Genomic DNA, 25,811 nt, shown 5'->3' with positions numbered 1-25,811 from the left:
TCTATAGCAGGCACTATGCTTTTGCAGCCACCCTAGCAAAAACTCTTCTCCAAGTTAATTAAAACTCCATTTTCAAACGCGTAACCCACTAGAATTTGGTCCTTTGTTTACCATAGTTTAGCTATTCATTGGCTCTCTGAGTTCATCGTGTCCAATAGAACCAGTTCTTGCTCTTGTGACCCCATTAAACTGCTGACCATCCAAATTCCCTTCTTGATCTTTTGTAAGCTAATATTGTAAATAGTTCCTTCTCTTTTCTCAGATAGTGCCCCCTCCCATTGAAAATCTTCATCATCGCCCCACCTCCTCATAAAATTCATCCTTCGCCTCGCTGTCCTTGCAAACTAAATACCATCCTCTCCAAAGGCCTTGAACATATTGACACTACCCAACTGTAAGCACACAACTCCATCAGTTAATCTTGTTACTCATCTCTGCCATAGCTGTAAAATGGCCCTAATAAAAATCACAAATTACATTCTTTGTGATTCTGACCACAATGTGCTATCCCTGCCCAACCTTTCAGGAGCGTTTGACATGACTATTCACTTGTAACACATTTCCTCCATTGCCTAACTCAGTGGGATTGCTATTGTTTGGCCCTGTTCTTACCTTCAATTGAAGCAAAATAGCCTCCAACAATGGCTCCTCTGGAGATCCCAAAGGGACCATTATTGGATCCTTCCTCTTCCTTAACTACATGCTGTCCCTTGGAAACATAATTTAAAGATATAAGATCAGCTTCCACCCATACACTGATGATGCCCAGCATTACCTCTTTGCTACCTCTCCACTGCCTCCATGTTAGCAGATTGCTTGTGCATCATCCAGTCCAGGTTGAACACAATCAAACATAGCAAAGGCTGAAGTCATCATCCTTGAGATTATCACAAACTTCATACCCTTGCCACCGGTTCAATTGCCCCTACATGGTCACTGTCACCAAACTATTTGCAGCCTTAACAATTGACTTGTTCACAAGTTGAACTTGTTAGCCCACATCCTCTCCAATGCTAAGGCTGCATTAATTCCACTCTAATATCATCTATCTCTGCCACTGCCTCGGCCCATTTAATTCCAAAACTCTCATCCATGTCATTAGGATAACTGACTAAAAGCGTATAAATGTAAATTGTTGTTGTAGTGAAGGATGGTCACATGCTACTGGTGAACTGTATAATTTCAGCAGCCAAGGAAAATGGTGGCCGTGGCCTTATAGTAGTAGTTCACTCATAGGATCCCTGGTAGTCTTAGAGGCACCAGTGTTAGTAACATCATTAGCAAAGTTATGCAACTCAAAATAGCAGCTTAACTTTGGACACTGGGGATGGAATCGTCCCAGATTTGCACTAAGTGCAGTAGCAGGTGGGAAAAAGGATGTTTTACCCGATGGCCACAATGGCAGGTTTTCATGCCATATCGTCCCATTCCCACCTCATTAATTATGCATTCCTGGGACACGCTGGATCGCTGGTCCTCTGATTCACTGTCCCACATTCACCTCAATCCTTCACTAAAACGGGTTGCCTTTTTTAAAGGCTGCTCCTGCAAAGAGCGAGCGCTCTTTGAGGGGTAGGAAGCTGCTGGGAATTGATGGATGCTGCCCCCAAGATTTAGCGATGCCTCCCTGAAGCGGCTACTGGATGCCATAGAGGCCCACGGTGAAGTCTTTTACCCCTGCTCTGGGCGAAAGCCAACAAGTAAGTTCACCAATCCAGCATGGGAGGTGCTGGCAGCGGTGATCAGCACCAATGCCCTGCAAAAGAGGTCAGCCATCCAGTGCAGAAAGAGGACAAATTCTTTCATCCATTCCGCTAAGGTAAGTCATTCTTCTCATCGCTATCAACTCACACACTCACAAACCCATCATGCATCCTCAGGGATGTCACACCTCAATGGACAACACCACTAATTTCCATACACACCCTCACATTTCCATCAGGCTCATATCCTCTGGAGTTCGTGATCTCATCCTGACCATGGTTCCATTCAGCACACAAACATTCCATGCAGCACCATACATCCTGCTCACACTCTCTCCATCTGTTTTCATACAGGAGAAGTTGGCTCAAAGCAGCAGGGAGAGGGCCCAGACTGGGTGCAGTGGCCCACATTAGACCCCTCACTCACTTTGAGGGGCGTTCCATCATGCTGACTGGTGAGGACGTCGACTGTGCCTACGGCGATGGTGAGGTCAGCGGCGAACACCCACATGAGGATCCTGCACCACATCAGCCCTCTCTCAACGCAACTGTGAGTGCTCACTCCCTTGCTTTTGACTTTGCTGCCATGCACTAATTATCTCTACTTTGATCCACAGGGAGCTCTGCCAAGCGATCAACATCCTCAGCCAGCCAGTCCCTCAGCTCCATTCAGGTCCTTACTTCCAGCCAAGAGGACACCTCCTCCATTGAAGAGCTGAGAATAAGCAGCCTGGAAGAGCGGTCACTGCACTTACCCACACCCTGCACCAGCGCAGAGGCACACACATCAGTGGGACCTGGACCTAGAGCAGGCTTGGGTTCACAATCTGGTGGTCACCTTATGTGTCCGCAGCAGGAGGAGGCAGGTATATCTAAGCTATACGGCACCCAGAGGGCTGCTGGGGAAGAAGCATCTGTGAGGTTGGAGTCAGATGACGAGCCTCTGGATTCAGCCTTCCAACTTATCGTGGAGAGTCAGCAGAAGGCGGGGCAACATCACGCAGAGCTGTTGGAAGCCCTCAACAGAGTGGCATGCAAGTTGGAGGAGTACGTCCACCTGCTCTCTGATGAAATGGTGCATGCATGTGCACATTTGGAGGTCTTCACTGGAAGGATGGGGGATGCCATGGAGACCTAATCCAACAGAATGCGGAGATGCACACACACCATCAAGGTAGCCACGGTTGAGTTCCGGCAGCGACAATGCGAAAGGGAATCAGGCCACCTCGATGTCCCTTGAGGTGCTCTTCCCTTCAAGCAGTCAGGTCGGGGCCTTCAAGGGGAGGGGGAGCAGCAGCTAGACACCCCTGGGTCATCCACTCAGGAATCTCAGAGGCTGTCCTCTCCCTCTGAGTCCCCTTTGCCTGTTACCCCTTCAATTTTTTCTCTGCCACCACAGAGGGAGCAGCTGGCCCACAAGAGGACAGCCAAAGCAAGCTGGGGCCTTCAAAGCTTGGGCTCTCCAGAGGACCCACATCAAAGTCATCAGAGGTAACAGGGCCAACCATTGCACAGCCTGTCTAACCATTGCACAGACTACCCCTGCTGCGGATGTCAGGGCAGCACCTAGAAGAAATGGTAGGCCTAGAAAATTTAAGAATTTCTTATCACAAGTGGTTGCACGGGTGAACACAATTTGTCACTTTATAATTTGAAAATATATTCACTTTCACTGAATAATGTGTAATGGTCTCTTTCAGCTTCATTTACAGGCTTCGTGAGTCCTCCCCCTGCATACCCACCCACCAGCACTAACAGTTCAGCTGCACGCAGCCAGCCCACGGGTGACTCTGGAGGCAGAAATGTGGGCGCGGCAGGGCTTTTCGAAGCCTTGTTCAAGCACTCTCCCATGCACACGGAGCCTTCATTCATCACCTTCATCCCAATGTCCAGAGCATTTTCTATGCTGCCTGCTTGGATTCTCTTTAAGTTGTCCATCTGAGCTCAACTGTATCTCCACCCATCCACTGAACACACTCCCATGCAGCACTTGTGCTCACCCAACACGAGGCTTCTTTCATTTTTGATTTTACAAGAAGGTTGTTGTAAAGTATATCTTCCGCACCCCCATCCTTTCGCCACTCCCCCACCCCCCCCAGTCACTTAAATCCTTTACCCCATCACTGTTGACACCCCCTGCATCGCCTTCCACCTCCCCACTGTCACCTACCAGCCAGAACTCTTCTTTCTGGGATGTCCAGGTGGATGTGCATGTTCCTTACCTTCCCGAGAATCCCATCTCCATCCACATTGACCCCGACCTCCTCCTTCCCACTCCAAGGGTCCGTGTCTGCCTTTGAGTCCCCACCAACCATCCTTGCAGTCCCTTCTACCGCTAGTGTTGCACCCTCACCTTCCCACCCCACTGGCTCCTCTGCCCTCTCTCATTCTTGCATTCTCTCCTACCATGACCATCCTAATTTCGCTCCCCAGGAGGCAGTCATCGACTCCACAGACCCTTCCCTTGCACATTCACCTGGACATCCCTCCCCTTACTCCTTCCTCGCCCCTTGCTCCTTCCTCCACCCTTACCCCTTCCTTCCCTCTAACTCCCTCCTTCCTCCCACCCCCTGAACTCCTTCCCTTACACCTTCCTCCTCCCTTACACCTACCTCCTCAGTTGCCGCACTCTCCCGTTACACCCTCCTCTCCCGTACTCCCTCCCCCTATACCCTCACCGTCCAGCACTTTCATTCTCCCCTCCCAACCTCACCCTGCCCTCACACCATCATTCCCACCTTCCCAACCTCACAACCCCCAACCCCCCTACACCTTCCTCTCCAAGTCAAACATAGACCATCCTCTCCATCCCCTCGACCGTCGTCTATGGCAAACCAAGACTAAGACACTGATGTCCCGAAGCAGACCCCAGACGCCAATGGTGACCTTCCACCTTCCGTGAGCCATGTCCATCGGAATCCACCCAGCATGCGATGAATATGTTCCTCCAGGGTCCGTTAGCTGTAGGGCGCCAGCATCTTCTGCTCCTTGGATGTTCACAATGTGAGCAAGGCCCTAATGGCAAGTCGTAACTTCTGCACATCACACTTGTCAAGGTGTGTTCTGGGATGACGTGTTTTGCCGTCGATGTGGGCGGTAAATTTGACATGGCGGGGATGATTCCAGTGAGCAGGGCTTATATGAGATGCAGGTGTATTAAAATGACGTTCCTGCTGTGTGGCGGTGGGAAAGGTGTCCTGTCATCAATGGTTGAAGCGGACGATCGCAAACTAGTTTCACAACATCATGAAACCGATTTTTGGCCTTCCTGCCATATTGTTCACTCATGCCCGCCATGATGCCTGACACCAATGGGGATGGAAAGTTCCGGCCTAGGGGTTTGATTTTGTAAAGAGGCAAACGTTGTCATTCAGAAAAGATAAAACTGAAATTAACTTTCAGTCTCAGTAACAATGGGTTTGTTCATTCCTTTTAGCAAAATTAAAAGCAAATATGCATTGATTCCGAAATAAAACTTTTTTTTAAACCAGGCAAAACCAGGTCTGGCCTATTTCTGAAGCATAATTATCCAAAGTGACATTTGCCGTCCTTGAGGATACATTTTGCCAGTGTGATGTTAATTGTAAGACTGGCAGCAAGAGAAAACTCTCTGCAATGAGAATTCCTGACTTCTCTCAATTAAGGACACTCATGTTGGGATGATGAGATGGGATGGAAAAGTCAAAAGAGATCATAGACTGCAAAGAACATATTATCAAAATGAGTAACTCAAAATTACACTTCATGCAACATTAAAAATATGCATTTTTCATAGACTTAAGCAACTTCCTTTTTGATGAGAAATCACAATTAAAGCTAGAGTGGGAGTCAATCTTTCGAAACAAAAAAAAATATGCAAATGCATTTTGGTTGAAATGAGCACTGAACTTATGAAAAAGTGTAAATAAAAAGAAAATGCTTTGTAAAGCAGGCAATGCAATGATATAAATTGTACCAAATCACATAATCCCTTCACATCATCAAAGGAAAAAATAACATTCACTCCTTTTATACATCCCTATGCTTCAACAGATAAAATTTTGCTTAATTTTTTTTATTGAAGACAGTGAACCTTGATTGAAAGGCAGAAAAACAATCCAACAAACATTTAAATACATACTGCACTGCTGTAATTTGGTCTTTGACTTCCACTGTCCCCAACCTTCGATGGATGTCCTGCAGAATTTTAAGCCCTTGAAAACCACTCCCACGGCCATCAAAGCGAGCAAGGATGACATTATCAGAGCTGACAAGTACTGAATCCCAGTCAATCCAAAACTTATCAGTAACCAGCTGGCTCCCTGGGGCTCCGTCACTGCAAATACCAATACGAGAATGGTAATTATTATCGACATTCCTTTAGCTTGTTATGTAAAGCATTGAGATTTAAAAACCCGGAAAGATTTCATAAAGAAACTGCATTATTGTTTTCTTATAAGCAACTTAGATCATTATCTAATTTAGATCGTACAAAGCTCTATGGCAATACTTTGATAGCCAGGCAAGGAATATGTCTATCTATCTTAACCACAACTAGTTTAGCATGTGTCTTGGCAGAATAAACTACTTTCTACCTGAGATCACTGTTCAGGTCAAACTATAGCTCTGTCTACATTACAGCCATAAATTTTGATTTGCCTACAGTTTAAGATTGTTCTATGAGTACACCACAGAAATGGAGGAAAGATATCAGCTTTTATTGATGTCAGCTACCTTCACATCTACCAGCCAAGAGAAAGTGTTCCCAAAAAGTTAGGTCTAAAACTATTTTTGTGAGGCCCAAAGAAATCTCTGGGCTCCACAAGAATAATCTGGTCCAGGTCACTCTGGGCTCCCCCTAACTCCATTGATCTCGTCATCCCTCTGCTTAAATGGAGTCTGGAAGTACCTTTTTGCTGGCCTGAGACTGTGCAGGCCTGAGGCCTGCTTGAGGACATGCAGCTCCACCTGTGCACTGTTGATGAAGCTTGACTCTTGAGATGGACCAGGCCGTCCACCTGATACTAAAAGCCCTTCATCCTGGGTTAAATTTTAACTTTCACCAGTGGGATGAATCCCGTGGACAGTTGTCAGACGCAGCTCAGTGCAATCACTCTCTCCTCAGAGTCAAAAGGTTGTGGCTTCAAATTCTACTCCAGTGTCAGGAACATAAAATCTAGGTTGATACTCCAATGCAGTACTGAGGGAGAGCTGCACTGTTGGTAGGGCTGTCTCTCGGATTAAACTATAAACCTAGGATCTGTTCTCTTTCTCTCTGGTGAGCATAAAAGAAGAGCAGTGAAGTCCTGTGTGGCCTGGACAATATTTATCCCTCAGCCAACACTCACTAAAAACACAGATTATCTGGTCATTATCTCATTGCAGCTTGTGGGATCTGGTTGTGTGCAAATTTGCTTTTCTACTTCCCTTTATTACAACAGTGAATACACTTCAAAAGTTGGCTATGAAGCACTTTAGGAAATCACAAGGTTGTAAACGTGCTATATTGTTGCATGTCCTTTCTTCCTTTCATTACATATTCCACTCAATTTAGTCATAACCTGAGGTTCTTCAAGTACTATTTCTTCACTGGCCAGTTAGTGGACTGATGTGAGATAGCAAATGGGGAGCACTTGATTAGAATATTTTTCACTTGTGCTTCTGTATTCCTCATTTGTGCTCTTCACCTCCTACTCCGCTTTGTTTAAATATACCAATAAATGACCACAACACCTTGCTTTTTAACAGTAAACTCTTCTGTACTATTTATCTTCATAGTATTCCAATTACAACGTCAGGTCTCAACTGGAGAAAAATACCTTTTGTTGTGACTCTGTAACTACATAATGCAACTTGAATAAAAGGAAAACAATATGAATGCTGGAGATCTGAAATAAAAACAGTAAGTGCAAGAAAAAGTGAGCCAGTCTGGCAGCACCTGTGGACAGAACAGTTCTGAAGAAGTATTGGCCTCAAAACGTTAACTCCGTTTCTCTCTCTGCAGATGCTGCCAGGCTTGCTGAGTTTTTCCAGTACTTTCTGCTTTTATTTATAATGCAACTCGAGTTTATCATTGATGACTAAGGTTAGAAATTTACCTAAAAATTATGAGACAGTTTTACCTAATGCTGAGAAAAAAATTGTGAATTTGAAAATAGCTAATTGCATTGGTAGAAACCTGGTATAATGATTTGAATGGAATTTTCTGTTTTTTTTTAACTTCAATCAAAACAAGTAGTATATTCTGAGATAGTTTGAAATCAAGGATCAAAGGCTGAAACATCCATTGTACTGGGTCTGTGAGTACTTTACCATGATGGCTGCAGATAGCAGTACAATGTATAATGACTAAGCTACAACTTTCATTAATTCATTCTTGGGATATGAGCACTGCTGACAAGTCAGCATTTATTGCCCATTGCTAATTGCCCTTGAATTGAGTGTCTTGCTAGTCCATTTCAGAGGGCAGTTAAGAGTCAACCACATTGCTGTGGGTCTGGAGTCACATGTAGGCCACAATGGGAAAGGACGGCAGATTTCCTCCCATAAAGGGCATTAGTGAACCAGATGGTTTTTATGACAATCTGGCAGTTTCATGTTTATTATTAATGAGACCAGCATTGTACTGCAGATTTATTAATGAATTGAATTTATTAAGTAAATATATTTAAATTGCTCCACTGCTGTGGTGGAATTTGAAGTCATGTTTCCGGACGATTAGTCTGGGCCTCTGGATTGCTCGTCCGGTAACAATGCCACTATACCAGCACCACATACACTATGGGAAGTGCAGGAGTGGGCGCGGGCAGGTGCACCTCCGATTGGAACCCCCGATTGGGGGCGTGCCACCATTTTACGTGGTCGGGCCAATTAAGGCATGGAAGAGGTTTCATGCTTTCTCTGAAGCTCACCAGGGCTCAAGGCCTGCCCGCCAACCTTAAGGTTGGATGGACAACCCTGTCAATTACCTAAATTATTTTATTAATGGCCTCAATAGGCCATTGACAGGTCAGCAGTCGCACAGCTGACTTGGCTGCAGGCCTGCCGACCTGAAAATGGAAATGATGCAGAGTGACGTCGGGAGTTTCGCCCAATGTCATCCCACGTCATTTTACATGTCGACAAGCGGGCCCCGCCTCCTGCTCGCTAACCTATAGATCCTGCCCTATACCAGCTGATCTTCATGATAATGTTTTGATTTTACATTATCATTAATAACACAATGGCCTTAGATTTTGTGATCAGCAGTGAATGAACAGTGCCCTCCACAAGTTACCATGAACAGAGCAAGAAATGCTGTGTCTCCTCACCAAATCCAACTGGGCCCTGATGATGCAGTGACAATGGTGCTAGAACAGTCAGCGTTCAGCACTGTTATTCCACTGAAACTGTCAGCAGCTTTGGGAGTCCACAGAATAATGCAGAGATCCAGAAGTTGCTGTCAGTAATTCTATGTTCCTCCAGGGGATCCTGTCGAGATTCACCCATAAATGCAATCTCTAAACAATCAGTGAATTGACAAAAACTTTCACGTTTATACTGCTGGTTTTGGTGTAAAAACCCTTGGGCCCGAATCTTCGGCTTGGTGAGTGGGGGCGGGGCCTCTCGCTGAGGCGTAAAATGACACGTAGTGACATCGGGCCGGTGTCCCAACCTCACCGCGTGTCATTTAGATTTTCAGTTCGACGGGCATGCAGCTGACTCGGTTGCTCACCCGCCAAACTGTCAAAGGCCTATTAAGGCCATTTAAATATCAATTAAACGAATAAACTGAGCTGCCCGTCCAACCTTAAGGTTGACGAGCAGGTGAAGAGCCCAGGCGGCCTTCGCATTTTTCATGGAACCTCATCCACGGGCGGGATGAGGTTTCATGAAGCATTTATAAATTGAATGAAAATTTTTATAAAAATTCATTGACATGTCCCAGCTCATGTGACATTTTTTTCTTTTAAATTTTTTTCTTTTCTTTACTAAAATTTTGGGAACTTAAACTAATCTCCCTGAGGCACAAGATGCCTCAGGGAGATTTCTGCGCCCAGGCCCCAACTCAGGGAACCACCCCCCCACTGACCGCACAGGGAGCGCACAGCACTTCTGGGTGCACATCACACTGGGCGGGCCTTAATTGGCCCGATCACATAAAATGGTGGCGTGGACCTGATCGGGGGCGCTGATCGGGTCCGGGCATGCCCCCACCCGCACAACCCCCCCAACAGGAGGAAAATTCTCCTTTTGAAAAAGTTGCACCTTTTTGAAAGAGTGTTACTATGATTTTAATAGTGTACTAATTACCGCTAAACAAATTACTGCAAAGCTAATTTTATAATTGTTGAATGGCAAATTTCTCCATTAGAAAATAAAATTCTCCATATTATGAACATATTTTATTTTTAAAAAATGTTTGTTTATCTTATTTTATTTTCATTTTCATCCAAAAGTAATCAGTTATTTCACTAGTTGAAAAGTTATTAAAAGTGAAAGATATTAAGTGTTTAACTTCCTGGTTTGATGTCTGTGAGAATACTTCAATGTGATTTGCTGCTTATCTGCTTATTGGTGTCACTGCTGCTGGATGCTTGGTGATATACTTAACACAGTGCCAGATTTAAATAGCTGCTGGGAAAGGTGAAAAACCACATCGCAGAATCGCTTGGGGCAGAATCTTCGGGTCGGTGAGTGGGGCCTGACCCCGCTTGCCGATGTGTAAAATGATGCGCGGTGACATCAGGTGTGCTTCCTGACGTCACTGGGTGTCATTCAGATATTCAGTTCAGTGGACGTGCACTGGAGTCGGCTGAGCGCCCGATGAACTGTCAAAGGCCGATTAAGGTCATTTAAATTCCAATTGAAATAATTAACTGAGCCGCCCGTCCAACCTTGAGGTTGGAGGGCAGATGAAGAGCCCCAGCAGCCTTTGCACTTATCATGGGCGGGGTGAGGTTTCATGAAGTTTTAAAATATTTATAGAAATTTTCAATAATTGTCACGAGTGGACATGTCTTTAATTTTTTTTTCCTTTATTAAAATTTTTAAAAATCAAAGTAATCTCCATGAGGCAGCTCTGTGCACAACGTTTCTGGGTGCACATCATGCTGGGCGGGCCTTAATTGGCCCGCCCACATAAAATGGCGGCGCACAGCCGATCAAGGGAGAAAATTTTCCCCTAGATCTTTGTCCGCAGCTTTCTATGAGGTCAGTGGTGAGCATCCTTGTTTTGCTGCTGACTGCAAAATCCAGGTTATTGAAGAATCCATACTAAATCATAAAGTGTAATTAGAATGTAAAATCATGTACAGAAAACAAAATGAAGAAAGGATGGGATTAAGAGAGAAATATAAAAGAAACAAAAATAAAACGTTAAAAAAAGTTTTTGTTTTCACATTTTAAGTTTTTAAAATCTCCAACAATGATTAAAATCTGAAGGGATGAGACATTAGGTTTGCCAGTGTCAGACAGGTTGTTTGGCGGTAATTAATGCATACCATACCATTAAAATTTCATTTTCACTTAAATGGACAAGCCCTAACTTTTTCTGGTGTGTGTAGTGGCTTTGTGGTGGGTAAGTACCCTTACTTTGAAAAAACTTTTTCACACGAGTGGTTCGGGTCTGGAATGCACTGCCTGGAAGTGTGGTGGAGGCAGGTTCAATCAAGGTATTCAAGAGGATATTAGATAATTATTTGAACAGAAACAATGTGCTATTATATTGCGAGCAGCAGATTTTAAAAGATAATGCCATAAAAAGCTATATTTAAAATAATCATGCTACATAGAAGCCAAATCAGGTAAAATTACAAAATCATGGAATGCCATGCTGTGACAAATCACTAGCTTTATGAATGATCTTGAACAAGACCATAACTAATTAAATTGCCTTTTTTTTCTGTCTTTCAGTAATTCCTTATTCACTTTTTTGATGGTAGGATTGTCCAAAGCAATCGACAATTCCTTCCAACATTTCAACTATCTTTGCACATATCAACTATTTCACTAAGTTTAGCAAACATTGGGATGCCAAGCTCATTGGGCTGGATTTTACATTGGGGGTGGTGGTCCTCCACCCCAAGTGTAAAATCTGGGGGCAGGTCCCCCTCCAATTGACAGGCTCGTCCCATAGGCATTTATTGGCCAAATGGCCATTGATTGGCTTGGGATGGGACTTCTGCCCCTCAGCACCAGGAAGTTTTGCCTCGGAGAGCTGCCAGCTAATCAGAGGCAGAGAGCTGTCCAGCACTGGCAGTGCCACAGGGGATGGTGGCCACTGCCAGTACTGCAGCAAGGTCTGCAGGAAGTCATCCTACATTTGAGCCAGGATCGGAGGTAGCTCTGGGGATCTCACGGGGACCGGGTTGGGAGGCCTCGGCAAGGGGACCAAGTGAGTTGGGGACCAGGGTAAACAGGCCAGGGGTGGAAGGCATGGTGGATGGAGTGTCCACTGATGGACCCAGGTAGCCCATTAAGGATGGGCTCCCCTTGCCCATCACCAGCCCGCTCTTGGAAGCTGGATGCTTGGCGTGTGCCTAGGGGCTGTGGATGAGGCCTTAAATTGACATTAATTGGCCACTTAGGGGCCTCAGTTGGCCCACAGGTGGGTTGGCTGCCCCACACCACCCTCCACCCCCACCACCCACAGGTGAAATAGTGTTGCGAGCAGTTTGGCCGGGTATGATGGCACTCATGATACTTTACAGGCCTCTCCTCTGGCAAACCCGCCGCAGGGGCTTGGGGGAAAATAAAATCTAACCCATAGTATTTAAGAGTGAAATAAGCATTGTGTGGCTATAACTTAGTGATGTATTTGTCAGCAGCGATTTTGAATCTTAAGTGACAGGATTACTTACACAACCAGCAGAACAGGATATTGATTGTTTTCATCAAAGCCCTCAGGATACAACAACTGCAGAATGAGTTCTGAGAACAAAAAGTACAAGCAGTGTTCAGAGTTATTGTTTCAAAGGAAATCGCACATAAACATCACATTTATGTTTGGCTAATATTCATGAAATCTGAAACAAGTTTCCTCACGATGCGTGTAAACAACTGTTTACAATTACAGACAGTGTGATAGGAGGAATTAGCAATGAAAAAAACAGTTTAAAACAGACATTAGTACTCGTCATAAAATAACTATGTAATTCACAATCTTATATTTTTTCCAGGTTTTTCCTTGTCATGGCAAGTGAAAATTAAATGAGAGCCATCTGTTACTGAGGTCACAGTAATGGAAAGACGTTATTGGGGAAAATCGGGATATTTTTCCCTGTTGGGTTCAGGAAAAGGAATGTGTGTTTCCTGTTATCCAAGGGGCTTTTCCTGGACAGCAAGCGTGAATGTGTCTTAGATCTCTGGCTAATATTTTGCACATATGATAAGGTCCTATACAAAAACAGAATTACCTGGAAAAACTCAGCAGGTCTGGCAGCATCGGCGGAGAAGAAAAGAGTTGACGTTTCGAGTCCTCATGACCCTTCGACAGAACTTGAGTTTGAGTCCAAGAAAGAGTTGAAATATAAGCTGGTTTAAGGTGTGTGGGGGGGAGCAGAGAGAGAGAGAGAGCTAAATAACAAGAAAGAGTTGAAATGTAAGCTGGTTTAAGGTGTGTGGGGGGGGCGGAGAGAGAGAAGTGGAGGGAGTTGGTGTGGTTGTAGGGCCAAACAAGCAATGATAGAAGCAGATCATCAAAAGATGTCACCAACAATAGAACAAAAGAACACATAGGTGTTAAAGTTGGTGATATTATCTAAACGAATGTGCTAATTAGGAATGGATGGTAGGACACTCAAGGTATAGCTCTAGTGGGGGTGGGGAGAGCATAAGAGATTTAAAAATATTTAAAAATAATGGAAGTAGGTGGGAAAAGAAAAATCTATATAATTTATAAGGTCCTATGTTCCATTTGGCTTCTTGTCAAGTATTATTTGTTGATGCAGATATTATTTACTGCTGTCATTAGTCATTTTGAGAACCTTCTCTCTCCCCCACCCACCCCCCCACCCCCCCACTTGAGTATGAGTAGTGTCAGTATGACGCATCTTGCGGAGAGGAAATCACATCCTAGATTTGATTTGTTAGTGATCACCGAACTCTGCAACTAACATGCCTTTTTTTTACTAAAGTAAAACTACATTGAGAAGTCCATTATGCACCATAAATTCATTTTTAATGTTTCAACTCAAGAATAAATGCAGCCCACAAGAAAAAGAAGCAGGAATAAACCATATGGCCCTTGAGCCTACTTTGCCATTCAATACAACCATGGCTGATCTTGGGCTTCAATTCTATTTTCCCACCTGCTCCCCATATCCCTCAATTCCCTGAGACACCAAAAATCTGTCTATCCCAGCCTTAAATGTGTTCAATGATGGACCATCCAAAAGCCTCTGGGGTAGAGAATTCCTAAGATTCACAATCCTTTGAGCGAAGTAATTTCTCCTAATCTTAGTCATAAATGGTCAGATCCTTATCCTGAAACTGTGCCCCTGTGTATTAGACTCTCTGACCAGCAGAAACAATCTCTCAGCATCTACCTTATCAAGCCTCTTCAGAATTTTGCAGGTTTCAATGAGATCACCTCTCATTCTTCTAAACTCCAGAAAATATAAGCCCAATTTACTTAGCCATTCATCATAAGACAACCCACTCATCCCAGGGACCAATTTAGTGAACCTTCGCTGTACTGCCTCCAATGCAAGTATATGCTTTCTTAAATGCGGAGACTAAAACTGAACACAGTGTTCTAGATGTGGTCTCACCAAAGCCCTGTACAATTGTAGCAAGACTTATTTATTCTCGTACTCTAATCCTCTTGCAATAAAACAGCACACCATTTGCCTTCCTATTTGCTTGCTGCACCTCCATGCTAACATTCTGCATTTCTATGATCACACCCAAGTCTCTTAGAACATCAACACTTAGAAGTTTCACAACAAATAAAGAATATTTTGCTTTCTATTCTTCTGACTGAAGTGAATAACTTCACATTTCCTGACATTATACTCCATCTGCCATCTTGTTGCCCACTCAATTAACCTGTATATATTGCTTTGCAGCCTCTCTGTCCTCTCTACAGCTTACCTTCTCACCTCGCTTGGAATCATCAGCAGGCACTGATACATGACGCTCTGTCTCTTCATCTAAATCATTAATATAGATTGTAAATAGCTGAGGCCCCTGCACTGATCTTTGTGATACTCCACTATTCACTCCTTGCCAACTTGAAAAAGACCCATGTACGCCCACTCTCTGCTTTCCATCCATTAACAAATTCTCTACCATTGCTAAAATTTTACCCCAACTCCATGAGCTCTTATCTTGCTCATTAATCTCTTATGTGGCATCTTATCGAAAGACATTTTCAAATCCAAGCATATTACATTTACTGGTTCCCCTTTATCTGCCTCACTAGTTACATCCTCAAAAAACTCCAATAAATTTGTCAAATAGGATTTCCCTGTAGTAAAATCATGTTGACTTGTTCTAATAATACGTTGCTTTTCTAAGTGCATTGTTAAGGCCTCCTTAATAATAGGTTCTAGCATTTTCCTAACAACTGATGTTAGACTGACTGGCCTGTTCATTGTTTTCTCTCCCCTTCTTTTTTTGAGAAGTGGCATAACATTTGCCAACTTCCAATCTAGTGAGACCATTCCTGTATCTAGGGAATTTTGGAAAATCATAGCCAGCACATTCATTATCTCTCTGCCTAATGGTTGGCAGGCAGGCGAAAAGGCCAAGCAGCATTTACGTTTTTTAGGAAATCTCATCCACGAGCAGGATGAAGATTCCTAAAGTTTTAACAAATTGAATAAAAAAATTTTCTGAAATATAAAAACATGTCCCATCTCATGTGACACAGTCACATGAGGGGACATGTTTCATTAAATTTTTATTCCATTTATTTATTTATTAAAAAAGCACTTCAATCTCCCTGAGGCAGCTCTGTGAAAGAGCGCTGGCCCCTCCTCTCCTGGTAGCATTGAGCTCTACCGCTCACGTATTATGCTGGGTGGGCCTTAATTGGCCCACCTGCGTGAAATGGCGGTGCAAAGCCAATCGTGAGTGGCGGTCAGCTCCACCACGGCCCCCGGCCCGCTCAACGCGGGGAACATTCAGGCCATAGATCGTTACAGCAAAGAAGGCCATTTGGCCCATCATGTCTCTGCTGGTTCTCCTAACAAGTAATTCACATACTGCCAATCTCCCTCCCTCTCCCCATATCCCTGCACATTCCTCCTTTTTAGAAATTTAGAAAATATAGAAAACTTATGGCACAGAAGGAGGCATAATGATGATCATAATAGTGATAAGATAAATTGTAACTTTAAATCTGATCAGAGTACAATAAAACTGGAGAAATTGCATACTGTACTGTCAAGCAAGCTAAGGTTTCACATATATTAAAGTATTTTGAAATGCAATGGTCAATTCTGCACTTCAAATTGTGCATCATGGAAACAGATTGACAAATAATATTTGGAAAAAACACCAAAGTGGAGTGGGGGGAGGCAGCAATTTGTGCTGTTTTGTGACTAGCATCCTGAGTGGGCATTCTTACATTCCTGTTTGATGAAAATAGCTATAGCAAGACAGCACTTATTTCCTGGTAAAAATATATTGATTTGGCTGAAGCAGCAATCTCATTTAGAATAAAAGCAATATACTGCAGATGCTGGAGATCTGAAATAAAAACAGCAAGTGCTGGAAAGCACAGTAGGTCTGGCAGTTTCTGTGATGAGAGAAAGAGTTGACATTTTGTGTCTAACATGACACTTCTTTGGAACTCTCATTTTGGAAATTGCTTTGGTCACAGCTTTAAACAATTGAGGGTGCAAGGTTGCAAACCTTTTTTTTAATGTTACTTAGGAAAATATCCATTCTGTGATCATGCTTAGGCTTTATAACAGTGCAGTGCAGGACAATCTGACCTGTCAGTCATCCCAATTATTTTCCACTTCTGTCGAATTATACAATTCTAAACAAATGAATGAATTGCTGAATTGCAGTAAGGAAATCTAAAATGCAAAAAATATCACAGCAGAATAGAAATGAAAACTAAACTACATCAATTTCACAAAACAAATGCAATAAAACTAAGTACTGTGCAAAGTGAGCTAATATATGTGAGAAATACTATAAATGCTGGGTGTGAAACAAAAGAATCTGTAATTACCAATAAGTGACAATTAATCCAATTTAAATATAGATGCTCACAATACAAGCAGACATGTGAAGTCTTTCAAAATGGTGAGAATGATAGCAGTGTTCAACAAGAAAATTGTTTAAAAATAATCTACAGAACTAACTGATTCATCTGGCCCTCCAGTCAATTCTTCTGGTTGCTGTAGACTTCTATTTTCATTTGTTGACTGTGTCTGTCATATCACATACTTAAAGGGTTATAATGAGACATCTGCTGTGAATTGATTTCTGCTCTGGCTCTCCATTTTATTTCTTTAAAATTAATTTTTGCTTCCTCTTTTATTTAAGGTCGCAGCAATGAATAGCACATTTTATGAGTATTATCACAAGCAATCTAAGGTCATGCTTAACGCATGCTGCCTGGAGGATAAACCTCACTCTATCCCAACAATATGCCCTAACCTCATCCTCAAAGGAGAAACCTGTGTTGATAGATTTTCATTTCATATGCAAACCAGCCTCATGGCCTTTCTGAATGATCTTGCTAATTTATGGATAAATTTAGCAAGATGCGGCTCGGGGAGTGGAGTACCATTCCATGTGAATACAAATTGGGATATTGTTCCTGGAGGTCAATGTGCCTGATTCATGGTACTACAGACATCCAAGCACTGTAACTTTAGTAAGAGCCCCAGAGAAATGGTGCTTCTGGCTAATAATGCTGTTTTTCTGGGGTTTCTGCCGATCTTCTGCCAAAGTCATGGGAAGAGATCAGTAGAACCTCTCTGGAAATTCCAGGCAAAGATACCTTGTTCAGATAAGGAGGTACTTTGTTCTGCCCCTTAGACACAGAAACATAGGTAATGCTAGATGAAGAAAAGACTAAAGGTCATCTAGTTCATCTTCTACAATCCTGTTAGTTGCATGATACAAATGATAATGGATATGGTTAACTAATCATAGAAGTCAATCTCCTTCAATTAGTCTATAACAGACGCAGAAATGTTACAATGCAAGCCCCAGCAGTAGGGAGCTTTAGGGGCCAAAGGTCTAAAATAATCTTTTTCTCCCAGCATACAATGCTTAACGCATGTCACAGCTCAAATTATTAGTATACTATATGTTCTAGTGCATGAAGCCCAGGTGGTGAAGGATAGAACTGGAACCTAATCATTACACACTTTTATCACATTTTATTTAAAGTGATACACATTACAAACATGCATCCCCTAACCTAGCCTTCACAGTTTCAGTTACTTCATTTCTGTAGGAGCACAGCACCTGCATACAATTAAACATACCAAACCTAAAGCAAGTAGTATTTTTACATTCCTTAACCTTGTGGGGAACCTCACCACATGGTGAGTCAACACATCAATCAATCAGTTCCACATACTGTGGAATTATAAACACCAACTGATACAAAAAGGACTTGCATTTATAAATCACTTTTCATAACCACTGGATGTCTCAAAGTATTTTACAGCCAAGGAAGTACTTGTGAAGCATTGTCACAGTTATAAAGTAGGAAAATGCATAATTAAAGTCCAGGACTAGCACACTCATCACAAGACTAAATCGCTTTTTCAGCAGTACAATTTGTTCAGATTAAACTTTATCTTCATCATCTTCTTCAGAATTTTCTTCACCCTTTGTCATTTCTTGGACCTTGCCCCTTCACTTTTGGCATTTCACAGCATCATGACACTTTAAGTCACATCTGGAGCACTTATTCAATATTCCTGGGATTCATTCACCATTTATTGTTGTTCACATTCTCTCTTCTGCTCTAACAGCCAGATCTGCTAAAGGCATTTCCATGCTCATTCTGTCTGCTTTAAGCCTTCTGTTCTATTGACGCTTGAGCATTTCAAAATCTGGAAATCATTGAGTCTTCTGTTCTTTGTGTCACTACAGAATATTTCATTTGTTCCATGAAGGCTGAAGGTAATGACTGTTTCTCCAGGAATATTTTAAGGCAGCAGGCATTTATTCCAAAAGAGTATCCTTCTCTGAGAATTGCACACCAGTTAGGACCAGGAGCCTGTACATCTGAGACACCCTAGAACAATCCACTAATTTAAGCCCTAGTACTGATCCAAAGATCTAAAATTGAACATTGTCAACCTTTTATATAATCTGTTAAAATTCATGTATTCTTTCGCGGAATCGGTTTTCTGAAAGCTATCAAATTCTGACCATGCTTCCCAGATCATTTTTCTTGAGGCTTTCATCCAGAAACTTGAATAGAAGGTCCAAACCTTTATCACTATTCAACTAAACGGCATCCATTTTGCAAAATACTTTCTCTCTCTCACTCTTCATGTAACATTCTCATTGTCCAATCATTACTCAATGATGCCATGACATCACAACGGGGCAAGTAGAAGAGGCAGGTCCAAGAACTACAGCTGGTTACAGGGATTGAACCTGTACCTTCATTGAGCATCACATTCTAACCAACTGAGCTAATTGGTCCTACCCACAAAATGCTTTAGTTCTGATTTTATTTGTTGTAGTAAGTGACAATGCCAAGATGAAGACTTATTTCTTCTTTGGTAGAGTTGTAACTTGTGTCCACATATGGCCAGTGAAAGAATTAAGTGGGTATGGTTCAAACTCCGAGAACTTTGGAGGGTAATATTGCCCTGACAATTTAAACATGTTTTCTGTTATTTTTCTCAATGGTAATTGGAAGTTTAGCTTTTTTTTAACTTGAATTTTTAACATTATCTGCTACCACGTTCTAATCCATGAAGTCAGGCAATGAAGGATAGAATTGGAGCCTATCTTTACACACTTTTATAAGCATTTCTTTACAGGCTTGCACTACAAATTTGCACCTCCTAAGCAACCACTAACAGTTTCAGTCTGTCCCTTTTTATAGGAGCACAAGTGAGTCCCCAGTTAATGCCCACCATCTCCACACAATTAAACATACAATTCATATACAACATACACAATATCCCTTCAAATTAGTGTTAAAATGAAATACCCATCTGTTTCAGGTAGGCATAAGATTTGCCAATGGTCCTGCCCACTTTAGAATGCATTACTGCAAAGTGGGAAATTTCCAGCTGAATACCTTCCAAAATATTTGAAGTAAAATCTACAATTATGCATTTCTATGAGAAAAATTGAGATTTTATTAGGGCCTAATAGAACTTCATGCTGAATGTACTTTATTGTGGATTTTGGTAACTCACATATACTTATTATTCTGTGCTCTACAATACTGAATTTTGTTGTGTGTTTTTTCAGATTACATGGAACCTTGTTGGTTTTGTTTTTTAATTTTTATCTTCATTGGACACTTCTTAGTAGCCACAAGAGCAACAAATTGTAGCAGCTAGATTGTGCAACCCATTGCTACATAATTAAATGAGATAAAATAAACATAATGAACGCACCATAATCAGCAATATGAACAGTCTTGTATTCTGGTTTGTGGATCCTTTTTCCTTTGATACATTCATGCAGGGCAGCATTATTTTCCAGTATGTAGGAGTCTATATAATAAAAATGAAATAAATAAGTTTGTTTATGCATCATAAAAAGCATGACAGTTTTTGTACCAATCTAGGTTACTAAACATTGCAACACTATTACCAAGTACATCACTTTTATTACAGCACTCAGGATACAGCACTTTTATGATTGACAGTAAAATATCACAATAGAAACTCACTTAATAGGCCCATGCAACTCTAACCACAAGGTTAATAAAATTATGAGAACAATTCACAAAAAATTGAACCTTTTATATTTTTTTTATTTACTAATGCATTATCTAGTGATAGAAATTTGTTAATTTGGTTTCACCTTACATTAATCTCATTTTATGACCCAGTCTTGCTCTCATTATTCAAGGCAATACATTTCATTCGAAGATGACAAGGAAACCAGTCCTGTCACTTTTATCCGAGTGACAGTAATACTACGCTAACATTATTGATTCTGAATTTAATGATAAACTTCAAGAGGCGTGAAATTAACAATGTTTCATTTGAAAGATGGCACCTCTAACAGTACTGCAGTCCCTCAGTACTGCACTGAAGTGCCAACATAGGTTACGCACTCAGTTTTTGGCCTGAGGCTTAAAACTCACACAGCCTTCTGACACAAAAATCAAACATGCTACCAACTGAACCAAGACTGATGAAACTGAGGTACTTAAATTAAAAACAAATGAAAGATTTAGTTTGCACTTCTAATGGACAATTAATAACTTTGTGGCTGGCAACAGAAAGCTAACATCCTATACCATCAAAAAGAACATTTCCACTTGATTTTTTTCCTCCGCTCCACTCATGCCTTCATGTAAATAACTTCAACTCTGAGATCAAGGCAATCCTTTGTAAATTTTAAAATGAGGAAAGTTAATATCACTAAAAATTGATCACACCTACTCTGCTGCTTCTGCAGTTTTCACCAGAAAACTGGGTTACATTCTTGACATCTATAGGGATAATCTTCAACAAAAAGCTACTTTGCAAATCTTTTCTCATTTGTTTACAAACACAGCTGGCAGTGAGGCAAATCCAATCTAAACACCACATCTCAACAGCCATATTGAAAAACAATGTTCCTCCAGAACAAAGTTGAGGGACAGAGGAGATGGCCTGACATCTTTTATGATGCAGTGACATTTCTCCACTGCATACCAACAAGAACTACACATAATGTAAGCTCTTCAGCTCTGCTTTTACTATATAATAATTGGGTTTCACTTGCTCTTTTTGGATTCAATGGGTTTATTTGCATTGAAAAGTATTTATGAGTTTATGGTCAAATGAGTAATGTACTAAATGCCCATTAGCAAAGAATTCTTAAATGGTTCTAAGTAAATGAATTTTATAGTTGAGAAGTTATGTACTTACTGTTTGGATTGCTTATGCTATGGACAGAGACCATTGGTATATTTGGACCTGAATGAAACATAGAATATAAGAAAATATTATTCTAATATTCTACAATATTGGTTTAATTCTTTTATATGCTTCTCTGCTTTGTAAGGTGGAATTGATAGAATCCTGATAGTCCTCACAAAACATTTTATCTTCTGATCAGAAGTAATATCAAGGAAACAAGGAAGGTCATAATTTATGGGTGTACATTTCATTTTACAAGGTTTGCAAGCATAACCATACTAATATGATCCTTATATTAATTTATGTAATCACACGATTCATAACATAACACTCCTGTATTTTGGAAACAAAGGTAGAAACACAACTATTTTCAAACTTTATCTTTTTACGGTGCAAACTTTAGAAGTTAAAGTTGAAAAAAAACAAGCTTCAACCAGTACCAACCTAAAATGCATTTAGGGTCCTTTATACATCACGTGCATATTACAAAGGCCTACAAGCTGAAGCTGGCAGCTGCAATGGACTTCTGACATTGGCCCTTTTCAAAATGGAGGTGGCTACAGAGTTAAGGTTAAGGGGAAGTAAGGATCCTGACCCCATTTTGAGGTAATTACTGCCTCATTAATGTCAATCAGAGCAAGTGGAAAACAAGTAGAAAATATCACTACTGGTATAAGATAGTTGACAGAAATATTTGCTTGCATCTAAAATTGGGATGATCCCTGCACCTGAATGGATAGGCCTCAGATATACCTAATATTGGACCTTGATCTGGACGCTGCAGGCAGCTCGCTGAAGAAGAGGCCTTGAAGATTGGGCCTCTGTGTCACCAAGTAAGCCGTTAACAGGACTGGGAGAACTGGCCAGGAAGGGGGACAATTGGTAGATAGGGTCAACTGGCAATGAGAGGAGTGGATGTTTAAAACAGGGAGCTACTGGGAGTTGGAAGGTACAACCAGGAGAGGGGGCGCAGCCAGGAGAGTGGCGATGGCCAGGAAAGCAGTGTTTGGAAAAGAGGACGATCTGGAAGGAGGGTAGCAGGATTACGAAGGGGAGCAGTGGCTACGATGAGGGAGGATGGCAGCAGTGGTCGTAGTAGAGGGGAAATTGAGTTTGCAATTGTTGGAAGGGAAAATCGTGACCAGCAGCAGTCTGTGTAATTAGCATACTGAACCAGAAGGAACACCCCTGTGGGTGACTAACCTGCTGTCCAGAGGTGTGTCAGTTATTTAAATATATTAAAGAGATGGTGTGCCTCAAATCTTAACTGACATTTACATTTAATGTCTGCAGGAAGGGAATCAAGGGAGGCAAGAAGGGCAAAATTCAACAGGTAAGTGCTTGTTCAGCACTGCTTGTGAACTAGGGAGAGCCAGAACTGCTTCCCCACAGTGGCCCCAAGCAGACCTGCCATGATCAGCATGAATTGAAGTTTCTGGAACATACTTTTTTAAAGCTTTCATTGCAAGCATCACTGGCAAAGTCAGCATTTGCTGCCTAGAATATGTTCCCTTCAGGAGGTGGTGGTGAGTCGGCTTCTTGAACCGCTGCAGTCCATGTAGTGTAGGTTCACGTACGGTGCTGTTAGGAAGGAATTTCCAGGTTTTGACCCAGAAACAGTGAAGGAACGGTGATATAGTTCCAAGACAGGATGATATGTGGCATGGAGGGAAACTTGCAGGTGGTGGTGTTTTCATGCATCTGCTGCCCACGTTCTTGTACGTGGTAGAAGTTGCAGGTTTAGGAGGTGCTGTTCAAGGAGGTTTGGCAAATCGCTGCAGGGGGGATGGTACACAGTGCTGCGATTGTGCATTGGTGGTGGGAGGTGTGAATACTTTTAATGGTGAATGGGGTGCCAATCAAGTAGGCTGCTTTATCTTGGATGATGTTGAGCTTTTTGAATGTTGTTGTAGCTGCACTTATCTGGGCAAGTGGAGATTATTCCATCACACTCCTCAGTTGTGCACAGTAGATAATGGACAGGCTTTGGGGTGTCAGGAGGTGAGTTATCCACCACAGGATTCCCAGCCTCTGACCTGCTCTTGTGGCCACAGGTCCAGTTCAGTTCCTGATCAATGGTAACCCCCCAAGGATGTTGATAGTGGAGCATTCAATGATGGTAATGCCATTGAATGTAAAGGGGAGATGGCTAGATACTCTCTTGTTAGAGATGGTCATTGCGTGATACTTGTGTGGCACAAATGTTATTTACCATTTATTAGTCCAAAACTGATTGTTGTTCATGTCTTATTGCATATGGACATGGACTGCTTCGGTATCTAAGCAGCTGTGAATGGTGCTGAACATTGTGTAATCATCAGCGAACAGTCACACTTTTAACCTTATGATGGAGGGAGGGTCATTGACGAAGCAGCTGAAGGTGGTTGGGTCTAGGACACTACACTGAGGAAGTCCTGCAGCAATAGCCTGGGACTGAGATCTTTGGCCCCCAACAACCACAACCACTCTCCTTGTGCTCGGTATGACACCAACCAATGGAGAGCTTTTGTCCCGATTCCCACTGACTTCAATTTTGCCAGGGTTCCTTGATTCCACACTTGGTCAAATGCTGCCTTGTTATCAAGGGCAGTCACTCACACCACACCTCTTGAATTCTGCTCTTCTTTTCCACCTTGCATTCTCTTAATTGCGGCCCCACCTCGCAGACCCACAATATTCCAGCTACAACCTTCGAGCGCAGGCCTTCCCATTTGATAGCCAGCCAGCATCTCAAACTGGCAGTCTGTTGCTGGGAAATGGAGAGAATAATGAAATAAGGTCCTGCTGCTAAATACGGAATGCCGGAGATTGGGTTGGGCCTGCCCGCCCGACAGGCAGAAAATTCTGCCCATTAAATAGCTTGTCCTGTATTGTTGAAAGTAGTATCAGCTCTGCTATCTTTTTCAATGAAATGTATATGATACATGTTCTGTAACAGGCATTTCAGCACACCACCCTGCTCTCATGCCTGCATGTCCATCCTTGGCCTGCTGCAATGTTCCAGTGAAGCTCAAAGCAAACTGGAGGAACAGCACCTCATCTTCCAATTAGGCACTTTACAGCCTTCCGAACTTAACATTGAATTCAACAACTTCAGATCATGAACTCTCTCCTCCATCCTCACCCCCTTTTTTATCCCCTCTTTTCTTATAATTATTATATATTTTAAATATATTTTTCTTTGCCCACCTATTTCTATTATTATTTTAAAATTTATTTCTATCCATTGTTTTATCTCCACCTTTTAGCCTATTTTGATCCCTTCCCCCCCATCCCACCCCCACTAGGGCTATCTGTCACTTGCTCATTCTGCTTTCTACCCTTAATGTCACCATTAGCACATCCTTTAGCTAATATAACCACCGTCAACACCCTTTTGTCTATGACATCTTTGGTAATCTTTCCTTTGCCTCCACCGATCACTGGCCCTCTATCCAGCTCCACCTGTCCCACCCCCCTTAAACAGGTTATATTTCACCTCATTTCTATTTCTCTTTAGTTCTGATGAAGAGTCATATGGACTCGAAACGTTAACTCTGTCTTCCTCTCCACAGATGCTGTCAGATCTGCTGAGTTTTTCCAGCTATTTTTGTTTTTGTCTAATTTAGGAGATGATCAGGCACTCTTACTGAATAATGTTGCACAATAGCAGTGAAGAACATGTTAGGTGTTTTTACAACATGGATCCCTCCACTAGTGAAATTAATTGAAAACAAATTGGTTAATGGCTTTCTAAACATAGCAGACAAAGGGATTTTACAGAACATGTAGAGACAGTCATTAAGAGTAATGCACCGCATGATTTCAACCCCTGCATTTTTCCATTTGTTTGTCTTTTGTCTAGGCTGTATTTTTAAAAATTGATCCCTATTACAGCTGCAAGATAGAAGTTAATTAAGCTTGCATGCTGAAACTTACAAAGCCCTATTATAAAGCATGGATTTTATTCTGTTACTTTTCAATTTATGTGTTCAAATAATTTCCATCCTATAAAGTCACTGACAGAAGGATGCATGATTGATTCAAAAAGAAACAATGTAAATTTGAAAATCAAAAGATTTTTGCTGCACAACAAACTAGCTGCAATATCTGATATTCAGTCTTTGCTTTCTCAAAAAAA

General features: G+C 42.0%; 1 protein-coding gene across 1 annotated transcript in view; it reads right to left on the bottom strand.

Moving 5' to 3' along the window:
• Positions 1-25,811, bottom strand: part of LOC121284675 (inactive dipeptidyl peptidase 10-like) — an 864,551-nt gene that overhangs the window by 35,268 nt on the left and 803,472 nt on the right. Inside the window, exons 17-20 of the mRNA XM_041200234.1 lie at positions 21,701-21,748; positions 20,231-20,329; positions 12,524-12,593; positions 5,824-6,018 (exon numbers count right to left, since the gene is read on the bottom strand). Coding sequence (XP_041056168.1) covers positions 5,824-6,018; positions 12,524-12,593; positions 20,231-20,329; positions 21,701-21,748 — 412 coding nt within the window. The remainder of the gene's footprint in view (positions 1-5,823; positions 6,019-12,523; positions 12,594-20,230; positions 20,330-21,700; positions 21,749-25,811) is intronic.

This window comes from Carcharodon carcharias, chromosome 12 (genome assembly GCF_017639515.1).
Source record: "Carcharodon carcharias isolate sCarCar2 chromosome 12, sCarCar2.pri, whole genome shotgun sequence".
Lineage (NCBI taxonomy): Eukaryota > Metazoa > Chordata > Chondrichthyes > Lamniformes > Lamnidae > Carcharodon > Carcharodon carcharias.
This window is presented reverse-complemented; position numbering and strand designations above follow the sequence as displayed.